At 40.5% G+C, this 16381-nt stretch overlaps 1 protein-coding gene across 12 annotated transcripts in view; it reads right to left on the bottom strand.

Annotated features, from left to right (window-relative positions):
• Positions 1 to 4332: 4332 nt before the first annotated feature.
• MRTFB (myocardin related transcription factor B) overlaps positions 4333 to 16381 on the bottom strand; it is a 371831-nt gene continuing 359782 nt past the window's right edge. For all 12 annotated transcript variants that reach the window (XM_053554572.1, XM_053554574.1, XM_053554580.1 and 9 more), the window contains 2 exons: positions 12663 to 12723; positions 4333 to 10041 (listed from right to left, as the gene is read on the bottom strand). In XM_053554572.1, coding sequence (XP_053410547.1) covers positions 9506 to 10041; positions 12663 to 12723 — 597 coding nt within the window. In that variant the 3' untranslated portion in view covers positions 4333 to 9505. The remainder of the gene's footprint in view (positions 10042 to 12662; positions 12724 to 16381) is intronic.

Raw genomic sequence — 16381 nt, 5'->3', positions numbered from 1 at the left:
GCTGTAGGTACTCACCACCCTGCCCAGGTGATTAAAAAATTGTTTTAGAGACAGAATCTCATTATGTTGCCCAGGCTGGTCTTGAACTCCTAGCCTCAAGTGATGCTCTTGACTTAACCTCTGTAAGTGCTGTGATTACAGATGTGAGCCACTGTGCCCAGCCTACTAGATATTTTTTAAATCATTCAATCACTCTCCAGCTTTTGTAATGTGCTCAAGTGGCTACAGGAGTCCCAGCATAATCTGTGGTAATGTTTCATACAAGTTGTTTTGCATGGCTCAGTTAGTAGGGTTCATTTAAGATGCTACAGTCTTGGAATCTTGGCGAGAGTTAACCTAGTAAAGCCCACGGTGGATGACATTAATCATCTATGTGAGTAGCTGCTTTGGAAAATGTGTGAAATCAAGGAGGCTTGAGAGATACCCAGATATAATAGAAGTAGTTGGTGGATCCTCATGATAAAAATGAATTTATTAGGATCTAATCAATTATATTCACAAAGTATCTAAACAAAGGCAGAGAGTTACATGTCCTGAGTCTATAGGAATAGTGCTTTTTTTTCCGAATATTTGAGTGTCTCTAAAACTCACGTTGAAACTTAATCCCCAGTGCGACAGTATTAAGAGGTGATTCTGGGATTCATGCCGGTAGCAAAGGGCTTGAGGGAAGCCTCCTGGTCCTCCTGCGCTGTCTCCTCCCCCCAGGAGGGTGAGCCCTGGAGCAGAGATCAGGACCTCACCAGGTCATCTCCGACCTGAGTCTCCAGAACTGTGAGCAACGCGTTTCTGTTGTTTACAATGACCCCACCTAAGGTTTTCTGTTATAGCCGCCTGAACGGAGTGAGACAAAATGGTCTGGATTCTGGGGTTTCAGAAGCTTGGTCTCAAATTTCTGCTGTTTCAAATTTGCGATATCAGGAAAGTCATTTACTCTCTATCATTGCCCGGTCTGTAAAAAGAGTTCCCACCTAGCACAGACTTGGGTTTGAGTGAGGTTACGCGTAGGCAGCTCCTGACCCCGCCGGCTGCTGCTCAGCAGCGGTGTCCAGCCGCACGCTGCAGGGGGCGCCGGCCGCGGACAGCGCGGGCAGAGGGGTCCAAGGCATTTTGTTGCAGCACCTTTTTTGGCACCCTTGTCGCAGTTTCTGTGAATTTCATGTTTCGGTCAGCTTTCCAATTTGCTTAACAGACAGAATTGGAAAAAAAAAATAGGTTATTTGTTTAAATAGTGTTGTAGACCTTTCCTAGGGCTTAAAGAAGTGTTGCGACAAAGCCATTGTAACCACTTTCTGTCTAGCGAACTTAAAGGGCAGGGTGAGCTGTTTGTGATTGAGTTTAGTGCGACTCGGCGGTGCATCCAGCTACGGGTGGCAAAAACATTAGGGCTCTCAAAGGCCTGTCTCTAAATCTCTAAGAATCCCCTCCTCACTTCGGCCTTGGGGTGCAGGTTCGCAGACCCCAGCGCGACGCGCAGGAGAGGTGCTCAGAATGTCGCGGCACGCCCTGCTTCCCGGCCATTACATGGTGTTGGGTTATTAGCGAGGTTTCTTTCTGACAGTTTTTTTTTTTTTTTTTTTGGTAGAGACAGTCTCACTTTACCGCCCTCGGTAGAGTGCCATGACGTCACAGGACACAGCAACCTCCAACTCCTGGGCTTACGCGATTCTCTTGCCTCAGCCTCCCGAGTAGCTGGGACTACAGGCGCCCGCCACAACGCCTGGCTATTTTTTCGTTGCAGTTTGGCCCGGGCTGGGTTTGAACCTGCCACCCTTGGCATGGCGCCCTACTCACTGGGCCACAGTTTTAAGAATTATCTGTCAGAATGGGAAGTAGCTATTTGCCGTGCGGTGAGGGAATGGTCTTTGTGTGACCCGGGGAAACTGCAAGAGGATTATGAGGCCACACAAATTGCTGGTGATATAAGGTACACCTGTCCTGAATTAGTCTTCTCTTGGTTTAAGGCTGGTTTTTATTGTAATGTGGACGTCATTACCAGATATCCCTAAGTGTATGGATGTGTCTGTTTACAAATGCTTTGGTTGATTGGATGTAGAGAATTATGAAGATGCTAAGTGGTGACTTTGTCCAATATCTGAAAAGCTTTCTAAGGATCTGCATTACCCAAAGAAAACAGAATTATTTATTTTATTATTATTTTTTGAGACAAGACTCTAACTATGTCACCCTCAGTAGAGTGCTGTGGCGTCGCAGCTCACAGCAACCTCCAGCTCTTGGGCTTAAGAGATTCTCTTGCCTCGGCCTCCTGAGTAGCTGGGACTATAAGCGCCCGCCACAACGCTGGGCTATTTTTTTGGTTGCAGTTGTCATTTGTCACTGTTGTTTAGCTGGCCCGGGCTGGGTTCGGCCCGCCAATCCCCGTGTATGAGGCCGGCGCCCTGCCGACTGAGCTATGGGCGCCTCCCAAAACAGAATTATCTACAGAAGACTCTAACAGTCCTTCAGAAATTGGGGATCCTTGAATGACCAGCTTCCTCATACCTTTCCAGAACGAGTTTTTGGAATTTCCTTCAATGATTCTGTCCTGTAGCACATAGTAGGTGCTCAGTAGGAATTTCTCCTGTGTTCATATGCGCCATGGCTTTTATACAGTCAACAGCAGCTCCTGCAGGGCCTGAGCCTTCCTAGTGCGGCTTCCACGACACCCATTGCCAGCCCCTTCTCCATGGGAACCAGGTGTGACTGAAAGGCCGTTATCAAAAATGGGGAAAAGGCTCAGCGCCTGCAGCAAGCTGTTATGGCGCCGGCCGCATGCACCAAGGCTGGCGGGTTTGAACCCGGCCCGGGCCTGCTAAACAACAGTGACGAATGACAACTGCAACCAAAAAATAGCTGGGCGCTGTGGCGGGTGCCTGTAGTCCCAGCTACTCAGAAGGCTGAGGCAAGAGAATCACCTAAGCCCAAGAGCTGGAGGTTGCTGTGAGCTCTGACACTACAGCGCTCTACTGAGGGTGACATAGTAAGACTCTGGCGGGGGAGAGGTGCACCAGGACCCTGTGGAGCGCGCTGCTCCAGTGCTGCAGGAAGAACAGAGCCCCATGTGGCTTCCCGTGCAGGAGACTCAGTGGTTATGTGAAGCCAGACACTTGGTTGACTTCCACCAGCGCTAAGTGGCCATTCTTCTGTTCACATATGGTTAGAAACATGGCTTGTGCCAAACACCGAGGGACCCATCCAAACACAGGGACTGCAGCTTATACTCCAAATATCAGAAACCGAAGTTTTAAGGAACACCTTGATCTTTGAACCTTTATTATGTTTTGTACAGGGGATTCTCTATTAGCTGTTGTGGTTTTAAAACAATTAGTAAAACTTAGCTTTCATTTGTATTTATTTTGTATTTTATACTTCTCTGCTCCATGTTTTTGTCTCTCAAAATTCATTAAAAAATAAAAATCTGTTACAGAAAAAAATCTGTTCTCCAAATACATTTCACCTTGCCCATGAGTTTTCCTCTCATGACACTGTTCCTAGAGCTCCCTGCTGAGACCCCTGCACTCTCCTCTCAGCTCCTAGGGCAGCTTCTGTGCTGGTGGTGCCATCACTTTCTTTCACACAAGTGCTACATATGTCCTTAACCCTTTGGAAACATCATCTCTGAACTGGCCTATTGGGTCTGCTCAAGTGTCCTAGGTAATGAATGTTTTGCTGTATTTAGGAAATTCTTTCTTTCTCCCCTCCTGCGGTTCAGACTCTACCCATTTTCGTAATCAAATACTGAAGTACAAAGTAGTTGTCAATCAAGTTTACTCATTATCATTTTGCTTCTTCAACGTAAGGAGAGAAGGGCTGACATTAAATGTCATTTTACTAAGAGAATACAGAATTCCAAAGACCATTTGTATGGCCTATAAAAACACCTGTCATACTTCTTTTCCAGACTTGGCTAAATTGGAGAATGACCTGAGTCTTTCAGGAATTTTGTTGGTGCTGAGCCAGGTTTTCACTGAGCATGTCTGTGTGTGCATGTATCACTCAGCCCACTGGAAGAACAGCACACCACCTGCTGCTGTTCATTCAGTGCTGCCTTGTGATTGCTGAAGAAAGACCATGACTTTGGTATAAATCTTGACATGTCCAAGTTCAGCTAGTACATGTGAGTTTCTATTTTGTATCTCATGGTCCTGGACTGAGGGAGGGTAGCTCACTATGTGTGTTCTATAACCACCTTGGGAGTTTATATGTTTTTCTTGGTGGCTGTGAGTTGTGTTCTAAAGGAGGTGTATCCTCCCAAATCCGCCCCCATTCCACAGTCAACCACAGCATGACCAACCCATAGGGTATAGTCTTTCCTCTTCATAGCAAGAATCATAGTACATCAAAACGCTTTTTATTTAAGACACAAAAATGCAAAATTGCTGAGATATCAAACATTTCCCAAACAGCTATGATACTGCCACTGTGTACAAAAGATCTGATGATAAATGTGCACACATATAAAAGTACAGTACACGTTGCCTATGCACAGTGCACGTGCGAAACGTATGGCATTCAGACATGATATGGAATTGATTTCAGGGGTGCAAACAGCAAATACAAAGGCATCATGGTTTTTCTTTTAAAAAACAACATAAAGGCAATACATGAATGGACCCCCGATTGCCATAATTTTTTGTTAAACAAGTGCTTCAACAAGCAGGGCTCTGTAGATTGGTATCTTTCTCCTTTTTTTCATAAAGTGAGATGCTAAGACATAATGTGATGATGAAAATAAAGAAGAGAAACACCTATCACGTTGCATTTCTATTGCAAGCAAGAAAAGAAAACTAATTTCTACACAGAAAGAAACTTTGTATTACTACTGAATATGTATTATTCTTAAACCAACAAACAACTCTATACTATTTTACATGAAAACAATAGAGAAATATCTACATCTTTGTGAAAAGTATAACCTTAAATGGATAATACCATTTTTGGGACTGATTTTTGAGATCTCACTAGTCTCACATTTTAAATAAAAAGTGCCTCCTTTTGGCAAATACTTGGCAATGCCTTTGGTTCCTTTAAAGCAAGTCTGCATTACTATTGGTTAGTTGAAATCAAGTACTTTTGGTAGATACTAAACCTTTTCCTAAATGTTTCCTCTTCCTAATTAGCAAGATTCCTTATAGCGACATGTACAGAGGTAACTGTTATGAGTTTCGGTGATTCTATAAACTTTGCTAAAGCTTTGTCATAGTAGTTGGCATAAAGCTCTATTAGACACTGTAGCTGTGTTCGTATCTCCAAGAACCTGTTTTATTTGATTCCAGACAGCACCTTGTAGATCTGAGATTGCTATCTTGTCACAAAATTGTGACATTTTCCAATAACGATTCACAGAGCAATGTGTTCATGTGTAGGATAAGAGGTCTGTAAACATGTGCAGCTTTTCCAATTATAGGCCTTCTGCAAGAGATTTCAGGGAGAAGCTCTTTGCACTGACGTGTTTCCTCGGATACCGTAAAAAAAAAAAAAAAAAACGGGACATGGGGGAAAACACGGACCTACCTATAGCCATGTAGACAGAATCACTTTACAAGTAACAACGCAGCCCAGAAAGACTGCTGAATGAACAAATTTTTGAAGGTTTGAACCAGGAAAAAAAATTGCTACATCTTAATTATTTTCCAGTTTTGACTGAAATTACTTAAAAGATTAGCTGAAATGCAGTTAGGATGCTCTCCAAATACACACTTATGCACGTGTAAGCTATGCTCCTTGATGAATCTGACCTTCCAGTTAATGGTCTTTGTTAATTTTGGGCTAACTTTGCGGCCTCCAGTCAGCGGGACAATTTGAATGGGTATTCTCTGTTGCCAGTGTTCAACATTCATTTTTGTAGTAATGAATAGTGAAAAATGAGGAATTATTTGTGAATTTGGTTAAACCGACCTGTGCTGCTCTACTAGATAATGATTATCTATTCTCTCTGTAGTTTTCTTAAAAGTCCCCAGCAGTGCCATGTGGTCCCCATCTGCCTGTCAGCCACGTGGTTCTCTAAGGCTGGCCACCACATGAGCTCATGGAAAACAGTGTGAGGATGTACACGGAAATGTGGGCTTCTCCTAAATATCTTCAACCCTACTGAAGTACTTTACTACTTCTCTAAGGCCAAGTCCATTTGAGGATAGTAAAGGGACTATCCCAGGGACAGATGTTTGGCTAATTTCAGCCTGGTGATTCTGAAAGGACTCTGAAGAAAGCTGTGCTGCCTGGATGAGCTGGGGTTGAGGGTGAAGGAAGCCTGAGTCAGCTTTGGTGACAAAATGGGAAACAAGCTCCTGAGACACCCGCTGTGTCTGCTGACTGCACAGTTCAGGGGTGCTATCTCACTACCAGGACTTGGCCGTCCATGAGCCTAGAGGCAATCCCAGGAGCCTTTGCCACTGCTCCTAAACAGTACTCACAAGCCCCGAAGGGTCATTTATAGGGATCACAGGATCATGTAGTCTTTCTAAAGGAAATTCAAATATTTAATAAGATCTCTTTAGTATTACAAAAATACTCATATGAAACAAACACAAATAGTATCTAAGCAAGAAATTCCACAAATTCAGAATGCATCTATATAGAAATATGTGGCAAATACTATACAGTAGATTGCACATTTCAGGAGAAACACTAGCATGTGAACCACTAACAATGTCCTAAGAGGTTTCTTAGCAGATGCTTTGCTGAAATGTACAAGATGAACACATAGCCCTGGCTCTCCAAAGACTTTATACAGGCTTTGGTATAGTACTTTTAATTTGTCCCACCCCCATTAAGATGATCTGGTATCTATGTACAACAGAAGAGGAAGGTTGATACTATTGCATTTCAAGAATATGTAGGGAAGTAAGACTGGGAATTAGTTGTTTCTTGGCAATATGACATTCCACAGTATGACACGTGACAGTGCCAACTACACAGACACGTCCTGAGCATGGGGTGTGGTGACCTGTGCTCCAGTGGCTATAACCTTACATGACAACAATCTTCCTTAGTCCCACACACTCCTCCCCATTACACTTCCCATCACACCAGTGAGTTCACTCATGGCCTTGTTTACAGAACATTGTCTTTGTTCATGTCATGTGTGTGGGTACACCACTTGTGCGTTATTTCACTCCAACCTGGGGCTACGTAGTGGAGGTCCTGGAGGGCTGCACGCATGTCACTGGTGTCCAGTTAGCTATTCGAGCCAGAACAGGAGGACCACGTGGAATGGTGCAAGAATACACAGTCACAGACAGCAGGCTGATGCATTCTTTGCACTGCATTGTGTATTTTTGGAGAGCAACCTTCCTGTGGCATGTTTCAAACTCTATCTTAAAAAGCAATAAAGGGAATGGAGGGCTAGAAAACTATTTATTTACATAACTCAGGATTATGAAAACATAAAGTTATTCAACAAGAGTTAATTGCACTAGCTGTTCAGTTGCCTCCTCCAGTCCCACTGATGCTTGGTGCTAATTTAATAAGCCATTTAAATCTTAATGGAAAAGGTGCTCAGGGCCCAAATATGGACCTGATAATACCTAGACACAAACCCTCAGCAAAAAACCCATAGCCAAGACCTCCCATAAAAAAAGTACCTTCCCAAGAAACAGCCTGGCCCTGGGGAAAGGCCCTTGTCAAGGGAACTGGCATGAGGGTAACACTATGTCTAGTGGGGTAAACTCTCGCTGGGCTTGGTCGGGTAATGGTGTTCTAGTTAACAGAGTTCCTGTATCCCGTGCGCTGGTTTACCAATTTCTAAACACAAACGACTCACCACAGACTATACTCAGCACAGCGACCTCTGCCTTGAAGCACTGGAAAAGACTGGCAGAGCTTTGAGTGCCTCAGGCAGGAAGTGCCGGGCAGCAGAGGGCTCCATCGTGCTTCATGCAGGAAAAGCAGACTTTTCTTACATGTAGCAAAATTTATAAGCCAAAAATACAAACCTGAAAAGATTCACAAATTCTTTCCAAATATTAGGCCAGGCTGCCTCCTGCACGTCACTGTGGAACACTTACCATTTAATGAACCAGGTTCAGCCTGGCCGTAGGGTTTACATAGGGTGAGGCAGAGTGCACAGTATTAGTATTTAATAAAAACCTCTATACTCTTTTTATAGATTTCAGTTTTTGATCAGTTATTTACATTATCATAAACCTAAATGATTAGCTTGAAATAATCTCATGGTAGTTGGCATTTTTGAAATTCTTAAGAAACTACTTAACAAATATGTAATAACTTTTTTCTATATTAAAAAACTAATAAAACCTCCAGTTTCTCAATCTTCAGCTTGACAATATAGTGAGCGCTCAGGTGGGACATCCAGTTACAAGCCTATGAAATGGTAACCCGGGATCAGAGGCAGAAGACAGACAGCCAAAGCTGGGAGCCAGCGGCCCGCCGTGTACCTGGCACAGTCCAGCCTGGATTCATCCTGGAAATGTCCTGGCTAGATGACAGATCTCCCTCACCTTCCATTCTTCCAACTCACCAGCTCAGAAAGATATTTCATGTTAAAGCCTTTTCTTGATTCTTTGAGATGGGTCTGGTTACCTGAACGTTAGTCAGCAATTCTTTAAGTACAGAAATAAACGTGGCTCAAGTATTCTAGAAATAATGTCATTAAAAAAAAGTAGGACCATTGTATACCCATTTCCTTACCCCAATGTAGGCTGTACAAATCACTGTGTCAGAGCGTACATACAAGAGCTTAATATACACCACTAAATCAATCTAATCAACCCAGAGGGCTGTGAATTTTCAGTGTTATCAATACACCTGGACTTTTTACAGTGGATTTTTTGTGACAGTATTTTGTACACATCTTCTGATTATGCTGGAAGATTTTTCTTTTAAATTTAAACGTGGAAATATAAAGTGAGATTCCAAAAATCACAAAATAAACTGTAACACACAAAAAATTACATAGGTTTCTGAATGGAACCAAAAGTCTTCAGCTAGATGCTGTCACCAAAGTGGCCAGCACGCTCCAGTGCTCTCGACCCCCACTGTGTCTTGGGCGTGGCTCAGGCCCTCTCTAGGAAGTACTGAGTGCAGTGACCTCTCACCTCCCTCTCATCAGCCTTATTTTTTGAGTGGAATTAAATGCCTTCTATCTGGGGTCTTAAAGTGACCATAGACGTTTAAATAAAGTGATTGCAGAGAATCCTAATGTCATTTTCCTGCGTACATTACTTTTCTTTATGTGTTTATGTACAGGTGCTTTATCATTCTTTACTGCAGTCCGAAGAATCAGATGAGTTTTCTTTGTCTACTGTGTTTTTCAGAAGGCCCTGTGCTGTATTAAATTGTAGAAATTCATTGTAGCATTTCATTGCTCGATGCAATGAAATGTTTTCAAACTTGGGTTCCAGGCTATGACCTTCTTCTATCCATTCTTTCTGTGACAACATATTTTAATGCAACTCTGCAACTATGGCTCTATCTCTAAAGACTGACCTCTTAGAATCTTCTTCATGTTCTTAAACCTCATGAACTCTGAGAAAAGAAATCTGTGACATTAGTCCCATGGCAAAGGTAGGTCTTGTGGGTCCAGAAAGTCAGTAGAGAACATACTTGGTGCAGTGGCACTGAGAGGAGTGAGTCCGGAAGATGTGCTGGGCATGGTGATGTCTAACCACTCCATGTTGTCCAAGTTTGAGTCTGAAAGGTCAAGAGACAGGCAGGGAGTACTGGCAGCAAACTGGGTCTCGGCTGTCTCCATGGGTGAGTGCGAATGGTCCAGTATACCTGAGTGACTCAGCAGATCGTTCTGGAGATCCTCAATCAACGAGAAGGGTTCTCTATCTTCACTGCTGCTCTGCAGTGGAGCAATTTCATGGGCCGAAGGTAAAGTTCCATCCAAGAAAGCTTCTAATTGGTTCTCTAAGCTGGCAGATAAACTGCTCATGGGTTCCAAGGATATAGGTGGTGCCATTTGGACTTGGGGTGGTGGCCGGGACACCACTGTGTTGACTGGCATTGTGGTGATGCTGGCAGTCACTGGTCTCATTTTGGAAATAGGAGAAGGCTCTTCTTTTATAGGGAGGGATATCTCTGTGCAAAATAATTGAAGTAATTAGTAACAAAAGATTTACTACTATTTGAAATGTTTTTGTTTTTTTTTTTTTGAGACAGAGTCTCACTACATTGCCCTCGTAGAGTGCCATGGCATTACAAGTCACAGCAACCTTCAAATCTTGGGCTTAAGTGATTCTCCTGCCTCAGCCTCCCAAGTAGCTGAGACCACAGGCGCCTGCCACAATGCCCGGATATTTTTGTTGCCCTTGTCATTGTTCAGCTGGCCCGGGTTAGGTTCGAACCTGCCAGCCTCGGTATATGTTGCTGATGCGGTAAGTGCTATGGGTACCAAGCCTATTTGAAAATTTTTATTAATTACTAGGACAGTTACTTTACTATTTTGTGAGTCCTTCTATACATGCCCATCTTAGAGGTAGGAAGAGAATGCTTCTGGTCAGGTAACCTTAACAACCTTTAGGATGATGGATTATTTTAGTTACATAGATAAGCATATAAGTTTATGACATTCTGATATGCCTTCAATTCTCTTCAGTAAGATGAAGCATAAAAAGCAGTTATATCCTACTAAATCAAAATCAATGGTTTTAGCTTATTTTATCTTTGGGTCTTTGTTCTTAGTCACTTAAAGCTTTAGGACAAGGCTCATACCTATCGCACACTATGAATCTGCTACTGCAGCAGTATGATACCCTTTAAATGAACGTCAGATGTATATCCTGAGTTTGTGCAGAGACCTCAAATATATTCTTAGTATTATGAAAAATCTAATTACATTCTTTTTTTATCTTATAAGTTGGACTATGTGCACAATTTGGCTATATACATTCTGTATAAAGTTGCGAAAAAATACAATGCCATCTTATTTCATTTCTGTAGCAAAGCTAACACATGGCTCTTTTGACCTTTTTCTTTAAGATGAGGTGGATTATTACCTGCTTATTTTTTTGTCTTGTTTTCTGAATTTATATAAATTTTTGAGAATTCGGTAAACCTTAACAAGCAGTAATTATGTGTTATTCCTTGTCAGATCAAGTGGCAACAGATTAATGGACCATGTGCTACAGAAACTAGTATTTACTTAACTACATATATTTGAATAAATTATCTTTTTAATGAAGACATTATTGTTTTTTTTTACATGCAGATACATTAGGGAAAATAGATTTAATTAACAATAGCTCTTAAAGCTCAAGGATTATAATGCCTAAGTAGGTGAGAGAGAGAACTTATGATCTGATTCCTATAAATGAATTGTCAGCTATGTAGACAATGTGGTTTTGCATGGCTTATGTTACTTTTCATTATCTGTAGTCCTCTCTAGAATTGTTTTTACAGTGCAATTTAGGTAACTAGTCTTAGAATCAACCATTTAAATCTTGGTTCTCATTATTACTGGTATTGGTACACAGTAAGATGAAATAATACATTTTACTAGATACTCTGTTATAAGTCATCACTTTTAGAAAATAACTCAAAATTGTCTGATAACTTTGTCACTTTTAATTTCTAAATTTAGACTGTAAAAATTATTTTTTGTTGAACATTTAAAAAGCCCAGCCTGGGCAATGTAGCAAGATCCCGTTTCTACAGATGCATACGTGCACACATAAAAATCAGCCTAGTGTGGTTCTGTGCACCCATAGTTTCAGCTACTCAGGAGGCTGAAGCAAAAGGAAGGCTTGAGCCCAGGAGTTTGAGGATGCAGTGACGTATGATTACACTGTTGCACTCCAACCTGGGCAACAGAGCCAGACTTTGTCTCATAAAAAGGAAGTCTTTTCATCTTTACCAGATTTGGCAGAAACTTTTTTTTTTATCTTAAAGTCTGGGCACGGGAATGTCTGTTTTTAAAATTTCTGTAATTTAGACATAATGTGAGCTTAAATTATTTGCAAAGCCAATATAGTTCTTGGCAAAAAATACAAGTATAGTCCAATATTTAGAATTCTCTGCCAAACATTATGAACAAAACATCAACTTCAATATCATATAATACCTGCTATGAATGAAAAAAATTTGATCATTATTTAAAAATTTAAACAAAACTCCTTTCATTAGGGTAATTTAACAATACTTTAAATTTTTACTAAATACTGATTTTATAATTATTTCTAAAAATATGTAAGCTGAGGCAGAGATATTGACTTTTTTTAATGTCCCCTTTTAAGATGATATATTATATATCAAAGATTTAATATTATAGTGCATAGAAAGTGCTTTAGCATTGCCTTTTAATTATAATAAATTTATTAGAGTCCAAGCTAAGTAACTTGGTTGTGATAAAATTAATTCAGGATTGAAATGTTTTTATCCCACTACAATGACTAATAAACAAGGGACAAGTTTTGAAATTTTTCAACATGGAATTTAAACCTGATTATACTTTGCTATTAGGAGATGGTTTTCTCCAGCAGGCATCTATCTGTGGATAAATCTAACATCACAGTACTGTTTTAAGCTGAATCAATGGCCTTTGCCCCATTTATAATGATTGCTTTAATGGCCTACATTTAACAGATTTTACAACAGTAAATTCAGTTAGAATTAGAAGAATATGCTTCTCAGTCTCTAAAGGTAAGATGAGCTCTAGAGAAAGAGATGACCCCAGTGGGGGTCTGATGTGACTTTTGACTTACCACCGCTCTTAATGAGGATATCAAAGAGGTCATCCATCTGCTGACTGTGTGCATTGGAAATCTACAATGAAGAAGAATACAAATTAGCTTTCTTATCTACAAACCTGGGAGCATTATACAATTGGGAGCACTAACGGAATTTCTAGGACATGTACTTCTAGTCTATCATTTGATAATTTTGAAAAAACTGTGGTCACCTGAGAAGTTAAGTCATTTACCCAAGGTGTACAGCTGGTTAGATGGCAGAGTAAGAACGAGGCCAGTACCCAGCTCAGGTAACTTTCCCCCTTCCTTTATCTTCTATTATGAATTGCATTTTGAGAGGCTGCTAATGCTTTTAAGTGTCTTTATTCATTGGTGTTGAGGTGGGAATCTGCATGTATAAAGGTGGATCACATTATACATTTTTCAGCTTTATTGAGATTTAGCTGACATATAGCAAGGGCATTCATATATACAATTTGATGTATTTTGAGGTATACACACACCAATGAAACTATTAACAAAATCAAGTGAATGAACGTACCTGTCACCCCTAAACTTTCCTCTTGCCCTTCTGTAATACTTCCCTCATCCCCAGGCAATGTGCTTTCCTTCACTATAGATTAATATTACATAAATGGATTCATACAGGGTGCATTTTCTTTGGAGGGAGCTAGTTTCTTTCACTCAATGTAATTATTTTGAGATTTATTTATTTATTTATTTTTAATTTTTTCTTTTTTTTATTAAATCATAGCTGTGTACATTAGTATGATCATGGGGCACCATACACTTGGTTCATAGATCGTTTGACACATTTTCATCACACTAGTTAACATAGCTTATGTAGCATTTTCTTAGTTATTTTGCTAAGACCTTTACATTCCACATTTACTAGGATTCACATATACCCTTGTAAGATGCATCGCAGGTGTAATCCCATTAATCCCCCTCCCTTCACCTACCTCCCCCCTCCCTCCCCTCCCTATCTGTAGTGTACATCTTAGGAATAGGTCATTTCTTTTTATTGCTGAGTAGTATTCCATTGTACAGAAATATGACAATTTGTTTATTCATTCACTTTTTTTTTTAAGAGATAGGGTCTTGCTCTGTCACCCAGGCTGGAATGCAGTGGGACAATCACAGCTCACTGTAACCTGAAACAAGCATGCTGAAGTGATCTTCCTGCCTTAGCTGCCCCAGTTGCTGGAACTACTGGTGTGTGCCACCATGCTAGGCTAATTTTTTCTTTATTCCTTTTCTTTAAGGCAGGATCTTATTTTGCCATTTAAGCTGGAGTGGAGTGCAGTGGTATGAAGATAGCTCATTGCCTCAAACTCCTGGGCTCAAGTGATCCTCCTGCATTAGCCTCTGAGTAGCTGGGACCACAGGTATGTGCCCCACGCCCAGCTAGTTGTTTTTTTTTTTTTCTCCCCGCCCCAGCCATAGAGATGAGTTCTTGCTATGTTGCTCAGGCTGGTCTCAAACTCCTGGCCTCACGTGATCCTCTTGTCTTGGCTTTCTGAAGTATTGGGATTACAGGCGTGAGCCACAACACCTGGCCCTTTATTTACCTGTTGATAGACATTTGGATTTCTAGTTTTTGGTTATTATAAAAAAAATTTGTTGTGAACATTTGTATACAAGTCTTTGTATGGCTATGTTTTCTTTTCTCTTGGGTACATACCTCAGAATGAAATTGTGATTGGATCCCAGGGAAGTTATATGTGAATGAATAAACAAACTGTCATACTTCTATGACATATGAATTGTGATTGGATCCAGAGTAGTTATATGTTTAGCTTTTTTTTTTTTTTTTGTAGAGACAGAGTCTCACTGTACCGCCCTCGGGTAGAGTGCCGTGGCGTCACACGGCTCACAGCAACCTCTAACTCTTGGGCTTACGCGATTCTCTTGCCTCAGCCTCCCGAGCATCTTTTTTCTTTTTTTGAGACAGAGTCTCATTATGTCATCCTCAGTAGAGTGCCATAGCATCACAGCTCACAGCAACCTCAAACTCCTGGGCTTAAACCATTCTCTTGCCTCAGCCTCCCAAGTAGCTGGGACTATAGGAGCCTGCACAGATTTAGGTTTTTAAGTAACAGCAAATTGTTTTCCAAAGTGATCACACCATTTTACATTCCTACCAGCAATTCGCAGTTCAAGATTTCTAGTTGTTTTATTTTCTCACCAATACTTCATGTTGTCAGTCTTTTTAATTTTAGATATTCTATTAGGTATGTAGTGACAATGCATTGTAGCTTTAATTTGCATTGCATTGATGACTAATGATTTTGACCATCTTTTCATGTGCTTATTTGCCATCTGTTTATCTTCTTTGGGGAAATGTCTGTTCAAATTTTTTGGCTATTGCAGATTTCTTATGCTTATTGTTTGCATGGTATGTCTTTCTCCAACCATTTACTTTCAACCTGTGTCCCTGTATTTAAAATATGCATTAGTTGTGCATTGCTGTATTATAAATCACTCTAAAGTCAAGTGGCTTACAATCTACAATATTCCAGTTTCTGTGGGTCAGGAATTTGGGAATGGTTTTAATGACTGGCAAGTTGGTGCTGGCAGCTGATGGGAGGCCTCAGTTCCTCTCACATAAGCCTCTCCAGATGGTAGTGGGTGTGTCCACATAGCCTGACAGCTGGCTTTCCCAGGGAGAGCAGTCCACAGGAGAGTAAGGTAGAAGGGGTGTGCCTTTGATGACCTAGTCTGTCTGTCATGTCTGCCAATTCTGTTTGTTCAAAGTGAGTCACTAAGCCCAACCTAGGAAAGACTGTCAAAGAATTTGCAGACATAGCTTAAAACTGCCACACCGCATGTAGTTGAGCCTGGCATTTTTTTATCAATTCTGACAATTTTTGCATTTTAATTCTTTATTCCACTACTATGTACAGTAATTACTGACATGGTTAAGTTTGGGTTTAGTATTTTATTATTTGTTTTCTATTTATCCTGTTTTCTTTGTTTTTCTTGCCCTTACAAAAATTGGATATTTTTGTATTCTATTAATTTTTCTTATTTTTTTTTTTTTTTAAAAACTACATTGTGTTATATATATATTTTTTTCAGTTTTTGGCCGGGGCTGGGTTTGAACCCACCACACCTGGCATATGGGGCTGGCGCCCTACTCCTTTAAGCCACAGGCGCCACCCTATATTTTTTTAGTTGTTACTGTAGATATGCAGCACACACCCTTAACTTTCATAGGCTAATTCAACTTAATGTGCTATGCATAAAGAAGAGAGATCTGCAACCACACAGGTCCCTTCATTCCACCTCCCCACCTCATGTTTATACACATTATAAACCCCTCAAAACAATGTTATCTTTGGTGATGAATTGTTTAAATTTTTCTGTATTTAAAAATATCTTTGGTTCATTTTCATTCTTACAGGATATTTTTAACTTGATAAAGAATTCTGGGCTGACAATTCCTTCTACCTTTTCCTCCCCAAAGACTTTAAATATGTTGTTGAACTCTTTTTCAGTTTTTCTATAATTTATGATGAAAAGTTGACATTAATCTAATAGTTGTCTGCCCTGGGTATGATGTGTTGCTTTTGTTTTGATGCGTTCAAGATTTTGTCTTTAACTTTGACTTCAAAAATTTGATTATCATGTGACTAAGCCTTCTATTTATCCAGCTTGGTGTTCCTAAAGCATCTCAAAGCTATAAATTTGTCTTTCATTATATTTGTGAAAATTTTGGTCATTATTTCTTC

This window comes from Nycticebus coucang, chromosome 12 (genome assembly GCF_027406575.1).
Source record: "Nycticebus coucang isolate mNycCou1 chromosome 12, mNycCou1.pri, whole genome shotgun sequence".
NCBI classification, from domain to species: Eukaryota; Metazoa; Chordata; class Mammalia; order Primates; family Lorisidae; genus Nycticebus; species Nycticebus coucang.
This window is presented reverse-complemented; position numbering and strand designations above follow the sequence as displayed.